General features: G+C 39.7%; 1 protein-coding gene across 1 annotated transcript; it reads right to left on the reverse strand.

Moving 5' to 3' along the window:
* Positions 1-824: 824 nt before the first annotated feature.
* Positions 825-16,198, reverse strand: LOC307118024 (cytochrome P450 2H2-like; the record flags this gene model as incomplete). Its single annotated transcript, XM_079803316.1, has 9 exons — positions 825-1,015; positions 1,771-1,912; positions 3,146-3,333; positions 6,961-7,099; positions 7,625-7,798; positions 14,671-14,831; positions 15,250-15,402; positions 15,724-15,883; positions 16,001-16,198. The coding sequence occupies 9 exons, from the start codon at positions 16,196-16,198 to the stop codon at positions 825-827; spliced, it is 1,506 nt and encodes a 501-aa protein (XP_079659442.1).
* Between the last annotated feature and the right edge of the window lie 3,342 nt (positions 16,199-19,540).

The raw sequence follows: 19,540 nt of genomic DNA on the forward strand, positions 1-19,540 counted from the left end.
GCCCCAGATCAGAGTCAAACACAGACGAGTCGACAACTAGCGTCTCGAGGAGTTCGAAGACACGAGAGGCAGAGAACAAACGTGATAAATATGAAGTTGCAAAAGAAAGAATGTCTTGGATCAGGAGGTGAAGTGAACTAACAGAGTTAGACTGCAATAGCCCGACCCAACAACTAATCAATTAATTAAACGTTTCAGTTTCTTATCATTTGGCTTTGGTTGCAGTACCCTATAGTTTATTTTTATTTAGTTTTACAAATGTAATCAACATTTTCATAAGTACTAGATGGGTTGGGCTATTTAACATGTCATTTTAATTATATTTTTCTGAAATGAACGAAATGACTCGAAAAAAGATTAGTTCATTTTGATGAACGAGACTCAAAGATCCGAGTCAGTAAAATGATCCGAACTTCCCACTACTATCACTCATTTGAGGTCAACCAATAGCAAGCCACAACCATCCAATCAATTCCACAAGCCCCGCCCTACATTTGTTCTTGTTTGAGAAGCCGTTTCACTCTGATATACGGCACAATACAGAAGAAAAGACTATTGAAACTTTGTTTCATGCTGATTTTAAGATGCATGAGTGTCAAAAAGATGCTGTAAAAACTTGAAATAAGTTATTTTCCTGAGTGAAATCATCAGAATAAATCAGAATTACCCAACAACAGTTCATGTATAGAATAACTGATTAGATATGATGATTTAGATGAGTCAACATGCTCTTGTGTGTGTCAGCGGCTTTGTCCTTATTGTTGTACTTCAGTATGTATGATGACATGGTGATGTCAGTTTGATACATTTCAGGATTCTGGCGGTCACTCTTTAGTATCTCTGCTGCGGCAGATGATGTTGAAGGGCTGAGGAATGCGGACAGCACCCATGATCCCATCCATGTCCAGGGGCTGTGGATCGGGTGGCCAGGAGAAATGAATCTGCTGGAGGAGAGACGTGATGTACAGGAAGAGCTCCGTCCTCGCCAGCGTCTCACCCAGACAGACCCTCGGCCCTGATAAACCAGCACACACACACTCAACTAACAGTTCAGGCCTACATTTAAGATTTAAGCATTTGAATTGAATACAAAAATCCATCCATTTAGATTACAGAGCTTTAAAGAAGTTAATAAACTTTATGTAATGCATATATGTCAGTCAAACATATATTAAAGATTCATATTTTAAAACATAAATCATAAATCATTGAGAAAATAATTACATTTATTAAATTAAAAAGTATGAACATGGCTAGTGGTGGAACAAGCAATATTCAGTTGTATGAGACTCAAACAAATTGGATTAATTGATGATAAATATATAAACCTGGTTATTGTGCAATTAAAACATTCAGTTTATTAGTACTATTACAGAAATCTTACCGGTTTCATTTATGTATGACTGACAAATTTGCATCACATTGTTTATTATGCTAATGTAACACCTCATGTTCAAACCGCCCGCTCTAAGCGGGACTCGAACCCTGGTCCACCGTCATGAGAGTCGGACGCTCTAACAAGGAGGCTAAAGGCTGCAACCTCTAGTGTCAGTCACTAGAGCGACTCTTGAGATCAGAGGAGTGAGGTTTACTCACACAGTGACTAATAGCTGGCCCCTGTTACACTAAAACTGTATAATCCTAAATGGATATACATTTTATATGCAATACAAAAACACATAAATCTTCAATGTAGTCCTAAATATTTATTTGCGTATAATATTAGTCCAGTAACTCATTACTATTAATAAGTGTTTATTAATGACTCACCCATTGAGAACGGGATGAAACACTGCGGCTTGCTGAAGTGTCCGTTCTCATCCAGGAAATTCTCCGGGTTAAAGGAGTCGGGATGCTTCCAGTGCTCCTTATTGCTGAAAATCGCTGATAAATTTGTTAGGATCATAGTTCCCTGTATGAGGAAAGTATAGCACAGTTAAATTTTTCACAAAATTATTTATCATTATTCATAACCCTAATCAGTCATAATTTACACTGGCTTAATGCTCTTACATGATAATATTACATGCATATTTCATTTAAACAACACAACTATATCTTAATATAACATCTAGTCTCATTTCTTTATCCTTACAGTTTACTAGTTACTAATTACTAATTACTAGTCAAAAAAAGTGTGTGTGTGTGTGTGTGTGTGTGTGTGTGTGTGTGTGTGTGTGTGTGTGTGTGTGTGTGTGTGTGTGTGTGTGTGTGTGTGTGTGTGTGTGTGTGTGTGTGTGTGTGTGTGTGTGTGTGTGTGTGTGTGTGTGTGTGTGTGTGTGTGTGTGTGTGTGTGTTCAAGTACGACAAAAGTCCTAGGGTCTTGGACCACCCACGATGAACACTTCATTTAAAAAAAGAAAAATTAAAAATGAGTTTCGGGGCAAAATTACCCGAGGGGAAGGATGAGGGTTTATTGTCACTAAAATAATGTCAATGCAAATGCATGAAAACAAATCTTAATGGCACTTAAAATATTTTTAAAAAAAATATATATATTTTTTTTTTGGGATGAAATTACAATTTTTGTAATTTGTCAACAAACATAGTGGTACATTATGTATTTGGCCTGTTACTAATTTCTGATACATAATTTTCAATATTCAAGCCAGAAAAAAGGTATACACAGATCAGATGCATCAGATTTGTGAAGGAATAAAGTAGGGCTGTCAAACGATTAATCACGATTAATCACATCCAAAATATTTTTTTTGTTTACATTATATATGTCTGTGTACTGTGAATAACTTCTTTTAAATATATACATGCATGTGTCTATTTATATGTACATAATTATACACAGTACACACACATACATTATGTAAACACAAACGTTTATTTTGGATACGATTAATCGCGATTAAACCCTAGAATTTTTATATTATATATTTAAAAATATAATCTCTCAGTCTATTCTCTTCATAATTGGTTAGCATCTTTATTGCAAGGTTAACTGTATATAAATCTGGCTGTGAAAATCATTTAAGCCTCATCAATGAAAAATTCAGACAGGTTTTTCTGGATCAACCGATTCATCAAAAAGACTCAATATGAACGATTCAAACATATTGCCAAGGACAAGAAAGAGCAGATTTTTATTTTTTTTCAGATAACTTCATTCATTCATCCAGGCTCCATTCATTACCTGAGAAATGTCGTATCCTCGTAGTTTTGTTGGTCGAATCGTTTCATGAACTACGCCCATTGGTACAATGTTGGCACATCGCTGAATCTCGTGAACAGTGGCGTAGGTGTACGGTAGCTTGTCACGGTCATCCATGCAGGGCAATCGGTCGTAACCCAGAACCCGAACAATCTCCTCATGACATCGGTCTGTGTGAGATAAAAGGGAATTTGCATCTCCTGCTGCCTGAAGGTCACTAAGAGTTAAGCTTCAGGATTTGATTATTAGCAAACGCAAAGGCCGCAGTGTTGAAAATGGCGAAAAGGCCAAAAATAGACAGAGCATCAACATTTAAGTTGATAAAGGTTAGCCCAACCACTATAAAGGTTAACCCAAATATGACAACTTCCGCTTCTGAGAAACCTGGAAATGTGAAAAGGTGTATCCCCTCCTGTTTGAACCGTTCGTTCTAAGCGGGACTCAAACCCGGGTCCGCCGGCAGGGGCGTAGCTAAGGGGGGGAAAGTTAGGACGATTCTAAGGGCCCACACACTTTTGGGGCCCCCAGAGATCGGTTTTATTAGTAGTAACAGTACTAGTAGTAGGCCTAATGTATTATAAATGTATAATCTACCAAAGAGTTAAGGCCTTTGCACACTGAGTCCGAAATTTTCGCATGCGTTTTTTCGTATTCGTGATCCGAAAAATTCGTCACGCACAGACACCTTGCACACTGAGTCCGATGCGTATTAATGAATGCGTTACGAAAAAAACCGCAAACAACACAAAATGCCGTCTTCAAGTAGTGAGGATGATTTTTTTGTTCCTCTCTCTTAAAAAATGAAAAAGAGGAAATATTGGGTCCATCCACTTCTGCGATCGCGTAGAGAGGAAGGAGAGTTCCTCTTATCAAGGAGCTGCGGGATTATCCAGACCGATTCAAAGTTTACTTTAGAATGTCAGTGACTCCGTTTGATGCTTTGCTAGCGATACTGGAGCCACATATTAAAAAGAAGACCACAAATTTCCGTGATTCAATTTATCCTGAACAGAGACTGACAGCCTATGTCTAAAGGCCCGGGTATACTTCACTTACCGCGCCCGGACGCGTCACGCGCGCAGCCCTGTCCGCGCATCTTTCAAAGTATACTACACAACGGATGCGCGCGGATGATCGCGTTCGACACATGCACAGTAAAAAATGTCTATGCTCTACCAGACATCGGAGGGCAGCACTGAGTCCGGTCATCAACGGGACATTCGCAGGGCATGATCGGAGAAGAATTGTAGTGCATCCACCATTGCAACATAGTTTGGAAGAAAAAATTCTCTCTTTTTTTCAAGTGTGTTGTTTTTAAACCGGTCTTTGCACACTCTTCTTCGACGGCTGAACACTGTGCGTATTGCCACCAAGTGGACTCTTCTGTACTGCTGGCACATGCGCTGTTGCACGCGGACCGTCCGCGCGGTCTGAAAATTTGGGCTGCGCGCGGACGCATGCGTCGTGGAGGCACACACGGAAGACAATAACAAGCTGGATAAAGGCGTTATTTTGATTTTTTTTTGCGCACAAAAACTATTGTCGTCGCATCGTAAAATTATTGTTGAGCCACTGTGGTGAGATGGACTTTGTAACGACGTTTTAAGTGCCTTTTATGGGTCTTGGGAGTGTAAATGTACTGAATGCCAATGGAGGCCCATCTGAAGCCTTTCTCAGCCATCAGCTTTCAACTAAAATATCTTAATTTGTGTTCCACAAATTGTGTATTTGTGTCTTACGGGTGTCGAACGCCATAAGGGTGAGTAATTAATGACAGAATTTTCATTTTTGGGTGAACTAACCCTTTAAGGTATTTATTTTTATATTTATGTTTAAATATTTTAATGGGGGTTTTTTATGTCTATGTTGTCGATCTGTCTATCTATGTCGATTATGAAAAGTGAACAGCATGAGATAGGACACATCATAAGATGAATGGAGTTGATCAGACATGATTCATTGACCACTTCATTAAGTTTTGTTTTGGATAAATTGTATCTTAATTTTAATCAATGTTTCATCAGCCTTGCACTTGCACACTTGCGCTCGAGAGTGACCCAGTATGAGCCAGTCGTCGAGATAGTTCAGGATGCGAACCCCGTGCTGCCTGAGTGGAGCAAGGGCTGCCTCGAGAGACTCCGTGGAGTCACGAGGGGACAGAGCTGGCCCGAATGGGAGGACCGCGTACTGAATGTCCGCCTCTCGAAGCAAACCTTAGGAACCGTCTGAGTCGAGGTAGGAGACATGGAAGTAAGCATCCTTCAGGTCAATCGCTGCAACCAATCTACCGGACGAACGCATCCAAGGAGGCGTTTGCTACCAACATCCTGAACGGAAGCCTGTGAAGGGATCGGCTCAGGATGGGCAGATCCCCTGGCCACCAGCCAAAGTACCACCTCACTTGGAGATGGTAGAATGGGGTGTGGCAGAGGGGACTCTCTCTCCTCATGGAGATCACTGAGTCTCGACCGCGACAACGCAATGGTCACGTTCCCGCAGTGGGAACGTGACACATCCACAAACATTGCCCGAACGTGCTGAAGCCCAAACACATCGAGCAGTGAATGTGCCCATAGACAGCAACGGAGATTGATCGCACCCGGAAGTGCGCAGGCGAACCGTCTTGAAAAAGACGTGCCACTTTTTGTGAGAGGAAAGCTCTGCAGAGTGTCGAAGCGCCCAGGGAAAACACACACAGCTGTTGCAGATCACTGCACAGATCAGTAGGCAGGCAATGTGAGATCGCTGGAACGCGCCATCACACCAACACCCTGGAGAACCGCTCGTCTCGAAGACTGAAGAGAGGACTTCAGAATTCAGGCTTGCAGGAGTGAAGAGATGCTCTTGGCTCCGAAGCAGAAACATAGTGCGATATTGCCCACGTACTTCCTTATAGACCAACGCGGTGGGGCGGAATTAAGCATGCAAATTCCACATGTCCATGGCATTGGCACTGCCATTGGCCGTTTTCTAAGATCTGAAAGATGATTGGCTTCTAGGCGAAACCCCCATTCGTTAGTCACTAACGTTATGTCGTAGTGACTGAACGAAAGGGAACAATAGGTTACTGTCGTAACCCCAGTTCTCTGAAACATAGAGTGGAGAGATCCACCAGCTTTACCCCGCTTGCCGCACGAGAAGCGAATATACTTACTGATGTACAGTAGCGCATGCAGGCTATATATGCCCGCGGGTAAGGGGTGGGGCCTTACCGGGCATTGGCTGCGCGCTCCTGCCGGTCTTGTCAGACTTGGTGCAATTGGATGCTTCTGCAGAGGTCAGGTATGGATGCCCTTCCCATTGGTGGATTTCTCCCCTCAATGTTTCAGAGAACCGGGGTTACAACAGAAACCATTGTTTCCAGCATCTCAAAACATTTTCCCAGAACATTTGATTTAGATTCATTTATAAGAGCAAAATTATGAGGATAATGAGGCTGTAAAAGCGGACTGAGCTTATCTTTTCGGCGTGATGACATTTAATCTCCTCGACAGCCTCTGTAGTCCCATTAGCCACTTGTTAGCAACCGCCTTTTTCAAGACACGTAGCCGCTTCAAAAATCACGAGTGGGGTAATACTGATGTATTTTATGTTGTAGAATTAAACGTGAAAGTGTCTTGAACTTGTGCTCACCACAAAATTGCAATTGATTAAATCTCACAATTCGGTAATTTGATGTCACAATTAAACGCAACTTGCAATTCTGAGAGAAAAAAAAAGCTATTTTTTTTGTAGCTTTTTCTGCCTCACACCAAAACTCCTGTAGTGTTCTTACGGCTAATGTTTAGCTTTATCACCTTGTACATCTGGGTTTTGAATCAAGAAGATGAGCCCCCATCTGATAGTGGTCGCTGTGGTGTTGCTTCCAGCCAGGAACAAATCAGTTGCAGACATAACCAGGCTCTCCTCATGAAACGTGTCCTCGTTGGACTTTTGCTGCTCCAGGAGAAACAAATCATTTTACTACAGATAAAAAAGGACTACCTTTACATACAGTATGTGACCCTGGACCACAAAACTAGTCATAAGTCTCACGGGGTATATTTGTGTCAATAGCCAACAGTATATTGTATGGGTATTTTTCTTTTATGCCAAAAATCATTAGGATATTAAGATCATGTTCCATGAAGATATTTTTCAAATTTCCTACTGTAAATATATCAAAATTATTTTATTTTATTATTTAAAATGTATTATTATTAGTGATATTGCTAAGGACTTCATTTGGTCAACTTTAAAGGCGATTTTCTCAATATTTAAATTTTTTTGCACCCTCAGATTCCATATTTTCAAATCGTTGCATCTCTGTCAAATATTGTCCAAACAAACCATACATCAATGGAAAGCTTATTTATTCAGCTTTCAGATGAGGTATAAACTTTTGACCCGTATGATTAGTTTTGTGGTCCAGGGTCACATATATGCATGCGAGAATGCTTCTTTCAGTAACAGTGATCTCACCTTCTCGATCTCCAGCAGGTAGGCATCAATGAAGTCTCGCGGGCTGTCTGGATCCAGAGTTTCTTTGTGCTCTTTAACTTCATCGCGGATGAAACCCACTAACTCATTGGTGTTCTGCTTGAGCTTCTGGTGTGGCCCAGGGAAATGCTTGATGAAGGGCACCAAGTTGAAAAACTAAGATAGACAATAAAATGATGCCTCAAATATTTTTCACGTTTGAAAGTGCTATTCAGTGCCTTTTATTCACTCCATACAAAGTAAATATTCTTATTATTATCAAGTAAATATTTCGATATTAGGTAAATATTTTAATTTACAGTTAAAAGATAAAGAAAATATGAAAGTTCATCTATCATTTCCATTACTTGTTTGTAAATAGATAAGGATTTTTAAAAGTTATTTCCATGGAAGAGCAATTTCTAGTTTATAAAATATTTTAAGGTGGAGTATAACTAAATGTTGATAGATTGCGTAGTAAAAATAATTAAAAATGCACCTAAAGAGTCAACTAAAGTGAGCATAAATCTATGCAAATGCATGATGTCATGCAATATAGCAGTGGGAATGCAGAAAGTTTATCGCTGCTCTCCCTGCTCGTATCCATGCTAGACACGGATGCGCAGGGAGTTCATGCCCAGAACAGAACCATACCACCAATCCATACTATAAGGCTGGAAAAAAAACTAGCAAAAGCCAGGCTGTCTGATTTAGGAACAATTACTCCCTGAGAAGACAAAGGACACTTTCTGGAAATTAAAATCTGAACTGTCTCTTACACACCATTCGAGACGCAAGTCTCATCATAGTATCATAGCATAGCAGTATCATCCTAATCTAGGCTACATCTTTCTCTGTTGACCCCCTCTCCCAAACTCCTTCTCTCTCTCATGCTGAGATCACCTAAAATTCACCCAAAATCTATATAGTTTAATCAGATACAGTATTATACATGTTTGATATCGTTTGAAATGTCTCAGTGCGACTGGTACAAATATCTAATCCCCACAGAAGTAAACTAAAAGATAATAAAAGTTTTAAGAGTTTAGAGATATTTTGCTTATTATGTTGGGTGTGCCTTCGGCCAAATGGTCTATCTCCTGCTGTCAATACAGGCATATGGGACAGTGATTCATTTAAATTCCCATTGTTAACACGTTAAATCAAAGAAAGTTGTTGTGCTCTCAGTTGGAAAAATTCTCTTTTCCTTCCAAAATTCTTTTGAATAGACTCGAAAATTATGTAGGCATTAGTGGAATTGCATTGGCATGGTTTAAATCATACCTATCTGACCGTTATCAGTTTGTAGCAGTAAATGAAGAGATGTCACACAATCACAAGTACAGTATGGAGTACCGCAGGGCTCAGTGCTAGGACCGTTGTTTTTCACCCTGTAGATGCTACCACTGGGAGATATCATTAGGAAGAATGGCGTTAGTTTTAGAGCTGACGATACTCAGCTCTATATTTCTTCACGCCTTGAAGAAACTTACCAATTCACAAGATTAATGGAATGCATAGCTGATATAAAAATTGGATGACTAGTAATTTCCTGCAACTCAATTCAGAAAAAAACTGAATTTTTAATTATTGGACAAAAAAGCTCCAAAAGTAGTAACCTAGAATACTGTCTAACACTTGATGGCTGCTCTGTCAAGTCCTCGTCGTCAGTGAGGAACCTGGGTGTGCTCTTTGATAACAATCTTTCATTTGAAAGCCACGTTTCTAGCATCTGTAAAATTGCATTCTACCATCTTAAAAATATATCTAAATTACGGCACATGCTCTCAATGCAAAATTCTGAACAGTTAGTTCATGACCTCAAGGCTAGATTCGAGTTCTTACTAGAACCAGGAAGTATGACCATATTAACCCAGTTCTGTCAACACAGCACTGGCTCCCAATTAAACATCGCATACATTTTAAAATCTTGCTTATTACCTACAAAGCACGAAATGGTTTAGCTCCCCAGTACTTGAGCGAGCTCTTAACACATTATACTCCATCACATCTACTGTGGTCTCAAAATACTGGCCAGTTAATAATACCTAGAATATTAAAATCAACTGCAGGCGGTCGATCCCTTTCCTATTTTAGCACCTAAACTCTGGAACATTCTTCCTAGCATTGTTCGGGAAGCAGCACACTCTGTCAGTTTAAATCTAGACTAAAAACACATCTCTTTACTATGGCATACACATAAAACATTTCATTTCAATGAAATGATTGTTAGGCTGCATTAACTAGGTCAGCCAGAACCGGGAACACTTCCCATAACACCTGATGTACTCGTGACATCATCAGAAGAATGGCATCTACGCTAATGTTAGTCTCTGTTTTATCCCGAGGTTTACAACAGTCAGCCGGATCCGGGCCGTATCCAGATCAGATGGTGGACCTGCGCCCAGACAAGACCAACACATGACCCTGAAGTGTCTGCAGAGACCGTGTAAATTAGACTCCCCCTGAAATTGCCTCATCGACACGGTATCCTCAATAAACCCGTCTCCGGCGTGACAACTCTGATATTTCGATTATTCCTATTTAATAATTATTTAATCGACACATCATCCTCAATAAACCTGTCTCAGGCGTGTTGCCTCTGATCTTTCGAATATTCCGATCTATTATGACCTCTGACCTGTAAAGTTGTCAGAATAATAATCATACGCTGTTTGTTAATTGGCCAGAGGAGAACTGGCACCCTGACTGAGCCTGGTTTCTCCCAAGGTTTATTTTTCTCCATTAGGTCACCTGACGGGATTTTGGTTTCCTTGCCACTGTCGCCTCTGGCTTGGCTTGCTCAGTTGGGGACACTACATTTTTCAACTTAATATCCAAATAAATCGAATTATTAAACTAAATTAAGCATATAAACTAAATTACTGATCTAAAGCCCACATTGTCACTGTATGATAATTGAAATGAACTGATGACATTACCGTTTTCTCCAGAACGGCTATACGATTGAATAAAATTCTGTTGCATTATTTTCCGGTTTAACACTGTGAAGCTGCTTTGAAACAATCAGGATTATTAAAAGCGCTATATAAATAAAGTTGACTTGACCTGTCTTGACTTCAGGGGCGTAGAACCAGAAAAGATAAACTTGACCAAAATGGCTGGCTGCACATTGAATCCAAAAAAGACTGAAGTCTAGGAAAATACAACATTTATTTGATCAATTGCATGGTGCAATACAGTGCAAAGTGCAAGTGAGTTAAAAACAGAGGAGCACGAGCAGACATTTCAGCAGATTGCTATCCTCAGTGCTCAAAATACAACAAACAATCATCCTCTTTCTAGAAACACAAGCAATTCAGACCCATCAGCTTGATCCAATTATCACAATCATCAATTAACACCAATAGCAATCAGTCAAGTGATTGACAATCAAGTGTCACAGCAAGAGAGTCTGAAAAGCAATGAACATAACACAAACTACATGAAATATACATTCAAAGCAATGAAAAAAACAATAAATGTTACAGAAAATTACAAGAAAGTTCAAGTTCTTCATTCATGCCATCAGGAAATAAAGATTTAAGTTCAAAAATCCAAAATGCCTCCCTTTGCAACAATTTCTGGTCTCCATCTCCGCCTCTTCTATGAGGTAAAATCCTCTCAATTCCCAGGGACTTAATGTCAGACAAAGAATGTTTAGCAAGATTGAAGTGACGATTGATGGGAGATGTATCATCCCGTCTTCGAATTGCACTTGTATGTTCAATCATTCTAGGGCGTAAAGCACGTGTGGTTTTACCAACATATAACCGAGAACATGGACAAATGATGATATAAATCACATGTACTCTTGCAAGTTATTTTTTTGTGTCTACAATGTACCTTGGGTAGGATGTAGAACACTGGCCTACTTAGAGAATGATTGAACAAATATTACTTCTCTTTATCAGAGATCAATAGAAGAGCATGTGCTTTCTGAAGAAACATCTCAATCTCCCTCTGAAACTTGGCCGTTGGATCTGATGGTAAGACTTGATAATAGCTGGTATTTTCCAATTGATGAAGAGTCTCCTGAATATAGAGAGCTCGAGGAAGGATCACCAATCCACCTCCTTTATCTGCAGGTTTGATTACGTTATCTTTATTTCGACACAGTTTATCAAGAGCCTCTTTTTCAGAAAGTGTCAAATTAGACTTTTTGTTCTGAGATGATGACTGATCAAATAAATGAGTCCCATCCCTTTCCACTAGCCTACAATATGTATCAATAGAGGAATTGGATACAAATGGACAAAGGGTACTAGTAGGTTTGAAATTGGCTCAGACATTACACACGTGTGCATTTTTTTTGATCCATTGGATCATTTTTATAGAAGCATTTAAGTCTTAGTGTCCGAAAAAGCTTGAAAAGTTCAATCTTTGTGACAAAAGGGTCTGTGGCTTTATATGGAACAAAACTTATGCCCTTATTAAGCAGACTTACTTCTTGTGGATGCAATTCTTGACCTGTAAGATTGAAGATCAAATTGTCTTTAGGAGGGTTCATACCTTCCGAACTGGTTGTCGAACATTTCCTCTTACCCCCACGCTTCCATAATCAAGTGGTCTTCTGCGAAGTTGGTATTGACGTGACATTTTTCGATGATTTTCTGTGTTGCTTGTGTGATCGGATAAGTGCTTTTGAAGCATTTGTTCTAAACATGAATTGCCTTAGACCTTCGATTAAGTTCACACATGATGTTGGAATTACAAGTGTCAATTTCTTGGCAATTGTTGACAAACAAATTGTTTCCTCTCTTTATAGAAAAGATACAGCTAAGAACAGTCTCCTTCATGCTACTAGAGCCCATCCAACTCCTTTAAAACGTGGGTTACCCTATAGTCAATTTCTAAGACTTCATCGTATCTGCTCTAGGAAGGAAGATTTTGACGTTAAACCCATAATCTATAAACAGATTTTAAATCACATGGATATCCCAATAAGTGGCTTGACAGTGCACTTGAGAAGGTGCGCAGTTTACAAGAAAGTAACTTGATCGCAATTAAAAGCAAAACCACGATTGAACCACGAAAACCAATTAAATCCACATTTAGTCCATTGAGTAATGATATCCGGAGGATTATTAAGAGTCACTGGCACATCATTCAAAGTGATCCTCAGTTATTTAATGTATTTAATGATCCACCACTCTTTGTTTCTTCTGGGAGTTCTAGTCTGAGGGATAAGCTTGTTCATGCAGACACTCATGTCCCTTCTCTGACCACTCTAGTTGATGCCCAGGGTAATTTTCCATGCTACAGGTGTACTTCTTGCACAAAATATGTCAATCATTTGTACATCCTTGTACGCAAAAAACATATAAGATCAAACAATTGATAACTTGCAAGAGTACATATGTGATTTTATATCATCATTTGTCCATGTTCTCTGGTAAAACCACACGTGCTTTACGCCCTAGAATGATTGAACATTCAAGTGCAATTCGTAGACGGGATGATACATCTCCCATCCATCGTCACTTCAATCTTGCTAAACATTCTTTGTCTGACATTAAGTCCCTGGGAATTGAGAGGATTTTACCTCATAGAAGAGGCGGAGATGGAGACCAGAAATTGTTGCAAAGGGAGGCATTTTGGATTTTTAAACTTAAATCTTTATTTCCTGATGGCATGAATGAAGAACTTGAACTTTCTTGTTTCTTGTAATTTTCTGTAACATTTATTGTTGTTTTCATTGCTTTGAATGTATATTTCATGTAGTTTGTGTTTATTGCTTTTTCAGACTCTCTTGCGGTGACACTTGTGATAATTGATTGTTATTGGTGTTAATTGATGATTGTGATAATTGGATCAAGCTGATGGCTCGGAATTGCTTGTGTTTCTAGAAAGAGGGTGATTGTTTGTTGTATTTTGAGCACTGAGGATAGCAATCTGCTGAAATGTCTGCTAGTGCTCCTCTGTTTTTAACTCACTTGCACTTTGCACTGTATTGCACCATGCAATTGATCAAATACATTTTGCAGATTTCATTTTCCTAGACTTCAGTCTTTTTTTAATTCAGTGTGCGGCCAGCCATTTTTTCTATTTTGCATTGTTAACATGTCATTTGAAAGAGTTTTCTGTATTTAAGGAGATGTTGCAGAAGGGTCAGGGCGCGAACCTTTACATGGGTCAGCCCGTTATGTAATTTTCAGAAGTCAGGTATCCATATTTTATTCTTTACTTCAGAGTATTTGATGTTGTGTATGGGTTATCTTTGAATTGATTATGTAATTGGCGTTATACATTTACCTGACTGTTAATAAATGGTTATATTTTGATTTATTCTGACTTACTCTTGAAGTATTAACTAACTCTTATCTTATCTAACTCTTGGGCGGCAGTGGCTCAGTGGTTCATGTAGGTTGTCTACAAACCGGACGGTTGGTGGTTCGATCCCCGGTTCCACCTGACCAAGTGTCGAGGTGTACATGAGCAAGACACCTAACCCCAGCTGCTCCCAATGAGCTAGATGCCTTGCATGGCAGACACTCCCGTCGGTGTGTGAATGTGAGGCAATGTGTAAAGCGCTTTGGATGGCCATTGGTCTGTTAAAAGCGCTATATAAATGTAGTCCATTTTATAGATTATGAACGAGTATAATTTCAACCAAGGGTTAAACAGAATAATTAAATGTGTAGTTAAAGTATTAAATATAATAACCAAATAACCAATTGGCATTCTAACTTAAATTTGAGATTACGATAAAATGGAGTCAGATAAAAGATGATTTGGAATTAAATCCCTGCGGATCGTTAGCCTTCATTGGGACAATTCGGTGGTTCTTACACAACCATATGCTAATTATCAATTATCGTTGACGGTAGTGGTCCTGATAGAATTTTAATTTTTGGGGTGAACTAACTCTAATTAATAAATTAACAAAATTAAAATAATAAAATAGTTTCTATGGGAGGGAGATTGAGTACATGGGTGAGGACAATGCACACATAATAAAGAGAAAGCCAGTGTTTTTTTTTTTGTTTTTTTTCAGGAGTATAAATTATTTTTTTAAATTCAGTCAAAAATGAAGAATGAAAAAATACCTCTCCCACAGCTGCCCCTGCGAGCATGAAGTTTTCATTGAGGATTTTCAGAAGGTATGAGAAGCGTTTGTCATCATAATTGAAGCGATCTCCAAACACGATGGAACAGATAATGTTGGAGACTGCATTCTGTAATGCATGCTGGGGGTTCATTGACTTGCCTACAAAGAAGAAAGAAGTGGAAAAACGCCAGTCCTTTTATATCCAATCCATTTTGAATAGAAAGATTTGTATGCATTCTCAACCTTTAAATACACCAAGTCCCATATACAAGACATTTTTTAAGAAAGACCATTGCGTGCTGTTTGACAAAGATGAGCCAGTTTGCAGCCCGACCCCATGGAATGAGTTCTAATAGAGCAGGGTTCCTCAAACTCGTGACCTGGAGGGCCACTGTCCTGCAGAGTTTAGCTCCAACCCTGATCAAACATGCCTGAGCAAGCTAATCAAGGTATTCATGATCACTAGAAAATCACCGGAAGGTGTGTTTAATTAGGGTTTGGAGCTAAACTCTGTAGGACAGTGGCCCTCCAGGACCAAGTTTGAGGAACCCTGTAATAGAGGATGAACATTTCATACCTTCTGCTTTAAGCATTTCAGAAATCAGATAGCGGCTTTCCTCTAACACCCGATCTTCTACTGATTTCTTCCTCAGGCCAAAATTCCTGAGCGTGTGCAGAGCAAACCGTCTCTGCTGCCTCCAGGCGTGACCAAATGTGACCATTATTATACCTGAGAAAGAGAGAACGGACGTTCTAATCTCGAATCTGATCTATTGCTACATTTATAGTTTACACATTAACATTCAATTCCATGAAGAATATTTAACGTCTATTGAACAAAAAATTTAATAAAGTGCCAAAATATTGTTCAAATATTCCTATTTCTTACAACAATTCACTGAGGTTTTTTAGGGAACTCAAAATGGTTATTCTATATGGCATTGCTGTGAAACCCCTCTTTTGGGACCTTTATTATTAAGAGTAACTCTAACGTTTTGAATGAAATATTACAGAATCCACATATCAAGCATCATAATATTGTGTTACTGACCAGTTCCATTAGTTAGGCCTATCCATTCTATAAGAGGCATAGCCGGTCTTCCAGAAAAAGCTTCCTGAACCAGGGCTTCCTTAATGACCTGGATTGTGTTGAGGGTTATCATTGGCTTCCTCCCGAGATACAAAGTGGACAATTCTCCATACTGAGACATCTACTCAGAGAAGATTCACAAGTGCATTTAAACCAAGTGTTGTAAATTAAACATCCAATTTCGAAATAGGTAAGAGTTCAATGATAAACTCATACCGAGAAAACAGCAAAGACTCACAGATCTTACTAACTCCATTGGGTTCTTTATCAAATGTGGTAAGGATCCCACAAAGGGCAGAGGTCTGGGACCAGGAGGAGTTCGACCTCTGTAGGAATTAATCCTGATGATCTCGAACAGAACCAGAATGATCAAGCCCAGAAACAGAGCCAGGCCTACAAAGGACAGGTCTAACTTCATGAGAGGAGTCGCCCACATGATTCCTTTCAAGAGCCGCGGACGACCATGGGCTTTATAAACAGAGCGAAAGAGGGAGGAGACAGTGGGAGATGCTGTAAAAGCTTTCAGCCAAGTAGCTACACCCATAGATATGGCTACACCTGGCTGCAGCCTGCAGATCGAGGCAGGGCTGCATACCTCTTGGTTCGATCGTCTTTCGTACGCATACATGATAGAAAATGTGTTCGTACTCGGTGTAGGCAGAGTAGTGCATGGATTGATGAGCGAAGGCCATCAATCCAGTTATAGAAAACTGTAAAAGAGAGGTGTATGATGCCAGACAAATAAGATAAATCTTAAAATGTTGAGCGAGAGCATTAATCTGCGAATCTGAGACAAATTCAGGTGTTTTTGTTAACATCGATTTCAAAAATTAATCATCCAATGTTATGTGAACCAGTTGATTTTAAAAAATCTATCCAAAAAGTTCAGTCACAAAACCGGAGCCAGATTATTTTGATAGCGGTTGGTGCTGAAATAGATGTGTCATGATCATAGACTGTAAAAAAATATGGACGTAGTGTCCGTGACGTCACCCATAGGATTCTGATGAGCCGTTCTGAAGCGCAAAGTATGGACGAGCTGGCCGTCGCCATCTTGGCAGCACGTCATCGCGCGTCACTCCCGGATAACAGAAAATGGGCAAAAAGGCGGGATGTGGGCGGAGCTTAAGTGACGCGATGACTAACAGACAGCAGATAAATGGCTATCCACCTGTCACTCGAAGTGGCCACGCCCTTAATTATGCAGAATTTTAAGGCTTTATATAATGTAAACAAATGAGTTATAAAAAAATTCACCCCCCTCACAGTTGTCATGAAGGGCAAAATGAGCCGTATAGACCAAAAGCACAATTTGTACCAGGCTCTAAACATGTTTTATTCTGCTCTAAAGTTGGCCATTTTAACATGGGGCTCAATGAGATTCTGCTCCCTTCTGGATCCTGTCCCTAGCGGCCAGTCGATGAATTGCAGTTTGAGGCACTTCCGTATGCTTCAAGAGAAACTGCGGGAGGTTGCCGCTTGGTCATGATACTGTAACGGAGGCCAGCTAGTGACAGGTAAATCTCACTAATCCAACAGAGACTAACGCTAGAGGTCGCAGCATTTAAGGCCCGGGTATACTTCGGCCGTCCGCGTTCGTGCACCGCCCGCATGACGTAATTTTTGTCATTCGGAGGGCTCGCGGCCGGCCGCACACCCCGTCCGCGCGCAGCCCAAATTTTGAGACCGCGCGGACGGTCCGCGTGCAACAGCGCATGCGCCAGCAGTACAGAAGAGTCCACTAGGTGGCAATACACACAGTATTGAGCACAGTGTTCAGCCGTCGAAGAAGAGTGTGCAAAGACCGGTTTAAAAACAACACACTTGAAAAAAAAGAGAGAATTTTTGATTCTTCAGTGTTTCTTCCAAACTATGTTGCAATGGTGGATCCACTACAGTTCTTCTCCGATCATGCCCAGCAAATGTCCCTTTGATGACAGGACTCAGTGCTGCCCTCCGATGTCTGGTAGAGCATAGACACTTTTTTACTGCGCATGTGTCGAACGCGATCCTCCGCGCGCATCCGTTGTGTAGTATACTTTAAAAGACGCGCGGACGGGGCTGCGCGCGTGACGCGTCCGGGCGCGGTAAGTGAAGTATACCCGGGCCTTTAGCCTCCTTGTTAGAGCGTCCGACTCCCATGTAGAAAGACCCGGGTTCGCGCACCGCGTGGAGCGGGATGTGCGAACCGGAGAGATTACAACATCAACAGTTGCTCGTTATCAGCTTCTCTTTAGTGATTTTGTCTTCAAAAAAGTATGAGAATGTTTTTGCAGCAATGTGTTTATTTTGGGATGAATTGAGAGCTTTTAATTGTGAAAAGTTCTGAAAGACATCCAAGAGTCTGTGGAATGAACAGTGAACCATTGAAACGTTTGCTTATAACGTGGGGGGGAAAAAAGGTGCCATGCTTCGTCTCGTGGTGCGTCTGATAAGTTGCAGATGAGACACACCGGCTTTGCATTCACAAAACCAGGTAGGATGAACGCAGTTGTCTTTCCATTCTTCTTTTCGCTTTCCTCTTTATAGCTACTCTTTGATAATGCCATTTTCTCTCACCGGCTAGCTTAAATGTTAACTCTGCACGCGGTAATCGCGTACCTCCAGCAGGCAAACAATTTAAAAAATGCAGTTTTTATGATGAAAAGGAATAATTCTGAGTGTAAAAGTAGACTACGTCAAATAATTATTACAATAAGTGGCTACATTGTGTAACAAGCAAATTAAAATACACATTTATTATTCACAATATGGAAAGAGGAAATACAAGTTTGTTAAGAGAATGACACAAACATGCCATTAATGGGCTTTTTTTGCCATTAATGGGCTTATTCAAGTCCTTTTTTATTTTTTATTCATTCTGCATTTCCCACATGTGTTTTAGCAAGGCGGTCTGTGTTGCAAATTGGTGAATGAAGAACCCAGCTGAAAAAGTCGTACTAAATATATTAAAAATATACTTGAAATTCAAGTATATATGCTTATAATACATTTGAATTCCCAACATGCTTATTTGAAGTGCATTAAAAATATATTGAATTGCATTTTAATATATTTCTAAAAAGTATAGCAGTACTTTGGTAATATAGGCTACTTAATTATACTTTTAAGAAATATGCTAAACACAAGCGTACTTTTAATATATTTCTAAAAAGTACACTAGAAATACTTTGGTAATAAATATCATGTAGGCTAATACTGGTTGATGAATAGTCCAATCAGTTTATCAATTTATCAAACATCTGTATCTGATGCAACCTCAAGCAATAACTTCCACTTTTTACTCGTAGCAGATGTTCAAAAAAAGAATAAAAGGTAAATAGAACATGCAGAATACTATGATGGTGAATTTGGCTATTTCTGCCACTTTGATGAAAATAAAAGGCGAAGAAGTGTGTTCTTTTCTTTTATATTTATTTATTTAGTTAAATTAAATTTACCTCATAGGAAGAAAGTACTTATCCCAAAATATTTAGGAACAAAAGTGTGTTTTTAATCATTGTCATGAGAACTCATGGCGTTTCTTACACGTTTGTATACAGGAGATTAGATTAGATTGTTTTTTTGTCATACATTTCCGTGTTGATAAAAGGCGTCGTGTGTCTGAAAATGAGGAAGCCCATAATATTACTGCGCTTCTTTCTTGGAAACAAATGCGAAAACGAAAGCACACGGTTAGACTCGCGAATCGTTCTTTTGATTCGGTTCTTTGAAATGAATCGATTGAACCGCAAATCAGACGGAATCGTAGGTTTACCAAAACGCCAGGACCGTAAAA

Source organism: Gobio gobio, assembly GCF_949357685.1.
Source record: "Gobio gobio genome assembly, chromosome: 21".
Classification (NCBI taxonomy): Eukaryota; Metazoa; Chordata; class Actinopteri; order Cypriniformes; family Gobionidae; genus Gobio; species Gobio gobio.